This window comes from Selaginella moellendorffii, unplaced genomic scaffold (assembly GCF_000143415.4).
Source record: "Selaginella moellendorffii unplaced genomic scaffold, v1.0 SELMOscaffold_140, whole genome shotgun sequence".
Taxonomy (NCBI): domain Eukaryota; kingdom Viridiplantae; phylum Streptophyta; class Lycopodiopsida; order Selaginellales; family Selaginellaceae; genus Selaginella; species Selaginella moellendorffii.
Window position 1 is genome coordinate 192,446 of NW_003314401.1, and position 3,070 is coordinate 195,515.

The following is a 3,070-nucleotide window of genomic DNA, read 5'->3' on the forward strand; positions in this document are numbered from 1 at the left end:
TGAATGAAATCAAGGATTTCTCGTGTGTGTGTGTGTGTTCCAAAGTTCCTCAACTCGCTGCTGTAGGTGATCTAGTTGGTCGATCAAGGGGCAAGTTCGTTGCTATGCTGTTTTACTTTTCATGTGGGGCACAAGCCGGAGTGTGATTGCGATTGGTCTGTGATCGACGAATTCCAGGAAGGATATTGTTGAGAGCATTTGGAGAGTGAGAAAGTCTCCTATTACATAGTCTGGGTGCTGCAACCATCTCCTGATGCAGGAGCCCAACTTGCCCAGGTGTGGGACTGATATGTGTATCCCAAGTGTGATATACCATTTAAGATTTCATGTCGGTGATCTTGCAGAATTCGATCAGTTTGCGTTGTCTTACTTGTCTACTCTGCTCCTACTCCACATGGTAGTTAGTGGATCTATCCCTCATACCCAAAAATGTATATTCTATCAAACTTTAAAATTTTATAGCTCTATCATGATCATGAATCCAATATCATGACCATGTAACATTCTATGTTATATATGTGTGTTTTTTTAGGTTTTGGGCCCAAAATGCTTATTTTTAATGGTAAAACTTGTTATTTACCTAAAACTACTTAAACTAAAATGGGCAGAGCCCTAATGATTTCCACCATGAGCGGGCGGCCGGTGCCACAAATCCAGGAGCCAGCTGCGGAGCACACCCATACCGTCATCTTCCTCCATGGCGGCGGTAGCGACGGGCCACAGTTTTGGAGGGCGATCCGTCGGATGCGCCCCTCTCTCTTTGCCAAGTTCCCGAGCTTCCGCTGGGTCTTCCCCAGCTCAGGGCTGCTGTGGTCGAGTTCCATGGAGATGGAGCGCAAGCAGTGGCTGGACGCCTCGCCGCGGGACAGCAGCGAGTCGGCGCAGGAGATCCCAGGACTAAGCAGCTCCGTAGAGTACGTTCTGCGGCTCATTGAGGATGAGGTGCAGCGGCTGGGTGGCAGGGCAGACAAGCTTGTGCTTGGCGGCCTCAGCCAGGGACAGGCAACGTCCCTGTACGCCTTGCTGCGCTGCGAGCACAGGCTGGGAGCCTATGTGGGCATGAGCGGATGGTTACCCCTCGCCCACAAGCTCGATCAGAGGACGTTGAAAGAGGGAGATTTACAGGGGGCTGAGGCTACTCCCGTCTTTTTGGGCCACGGCACTCACGATCGCAAGGTGCCTCTCGAGCTCGCGTTGAGGGCTCGTCACGTACTCAGCACCAACATGAACGTGGACGTGACGTGGAGGCAGTATGTGGGCGCCAAGCTGGACGGGCACTGGATCAAGGAGCCGGAGGAGCTGGAGGACGTAGCTGAGTTTCTCCAGGCCAAGCTCCAACTCGAGGAATACAACGCTCCTTCTCAAAACCAAACCTCCCTTCTGAAGGAGACCTGCCTCATCTGAATCTGGGGGTTTTGAGAGCGCCTAAAGAGCACAGTGCTTCACTGTAAAATTCATGCTTGCAGCTTGAATGTCGGATGAATTGTGGATCAGACTGAGTATCTTCTTCGTCAGCTCCCGCCATGGATCATGCCATGGATAATTCAAGTGTGACATCATTTATGTAAGTGAGTTGCTTCTTAGTCTAGATATAATATAATGCTTATTTATTAATGTAAACTAGTGTGAGGTCCAAGTGTATGACTACAATGTCATATACTAATATTAATTTTGGTAGCCGTTGGATTGGTTTTTGGGCTAATTAATATACATATTTTTTGTATTCCCTTTCTATATTCCATAAAGTGAGGGGCACTTTTGATTGTCCCTTGGAAGTGTTTGAATTTGAGATTTTGGTTTAGATTAAAATTTTGCATTGTCTAGATTTAGTTTTCTCCATTTTTTTTCTCTTGCTCTTTCCCTTCAAGATTTTTGTTTAGATCTAGCTTTTGCATTGTTTAGATCTCCTTTTTTGTAGCGCACTTTATCTCTCTCCTCTTAAGCCAACTAAAAAAGGGGCAATTGCTTGATAAGAGAGCCTTTAATGGCTATTTTATCCCCAAAGTGAAGCATTAAGTATGTCTCACTGAAGTACAGTGGCGTAAAAAATGTGTGGTTTGGAGAAGGAATTTAGCCTTCAATTGTTATGTTCTCTGTTTGTAGCACACAAACAATATATCCAAATCTCACCAATGTCTTCATTGACAACCCCTACTAAGCCAAGGTGTTGTTCAACCCTTACTGAGCCAAGGTATCCAAATCTCACCAATGTCTTCATTGACAACCCCTACTAAGCCAAGGTGTTGTTCAACCCTTACTGAGCCAAGGTATGTTCTCTGTTTGTAGCACACAAATAGTATATCTAAATCTCGAGCCAAGGTATGTTCTCTGTTTGTAGCACACAAACAGTATATCTAAATCTCACCAATGTCTTCATTGACAACCCAAATCTCATCCCGTGATCACATGTGTTACACTCACCCCCCCCCTTTAGAGATGTTAATGTCCTTATTCATTTCCACACTCAATCTACCAATCCTTCCATCACCTTTAGAGATGTTAATGTCTTTATTCATTTCCACACTCAATCTACCAATCCTTCCATTGTGTAAACTAATTATTCCATGTGAGGCAACTGGTCATCCACCCGTACTGCAGTCCCATGTCACAAAAGGAAGGACATACGCATGGATGCCCAATACGTATGATTTCAAATTTAGGGGTAGGAATATACCTTGCTCAAGGGTATATTATACTTTTAAGTAGCCACTAATCAATGGGAATCGAACCCGTGCCATTTACTCCGATACCAACTGTAGCAACACCTTATCTCTCTCCCCTTAAGCCAACTGGAAAAGGGGCAATTACTTGATGAGAGAGCCCTTAGTGGCTATTTTATCCCCATTTATCCCCCAAGGTTCCAAGGATCCACGGTGACAGTATATCCAAATCTCATCCCATGATCACATGTGCTACACTTTCCTTTTAGCTTTTTTTCATTTATCTTTTTTTGCTCTTTTCTTTTCATTCATCTTTATGGCAGATCAATAATCTCCTCCTCCTTTGACTCTGGAGTAGCAGTTGGTGCAATTGCTTGATGTTATGCGATTGCAATTAAACAACCAAACTT

General features: G+C 44.7%; 1 protein-coding gene across 1 annotated transcript; it reads left to right on the top strand.

Annotated features, from left to right (window-relative positions):
• The first annotated feature begins 627 nt into the window (after nucleotides 1-627).
• Nucleotides 628-1,543, top strand: LOC9645396 (acyl-protein thioesterase 1). The gene has a single exon (XM_002992671.2). It carries the CDS (start codon nucleotides 628-630, stop codon nucleotides 1,402-1,404), a length of 777 nt encoding a protein of 258 aa, XP_002992717.2. The 3' UTR covers nucleotides 1,405-1,543.
• Nucleotides 1,544-3,070: the final 1,527 nt, after the last annotated feature.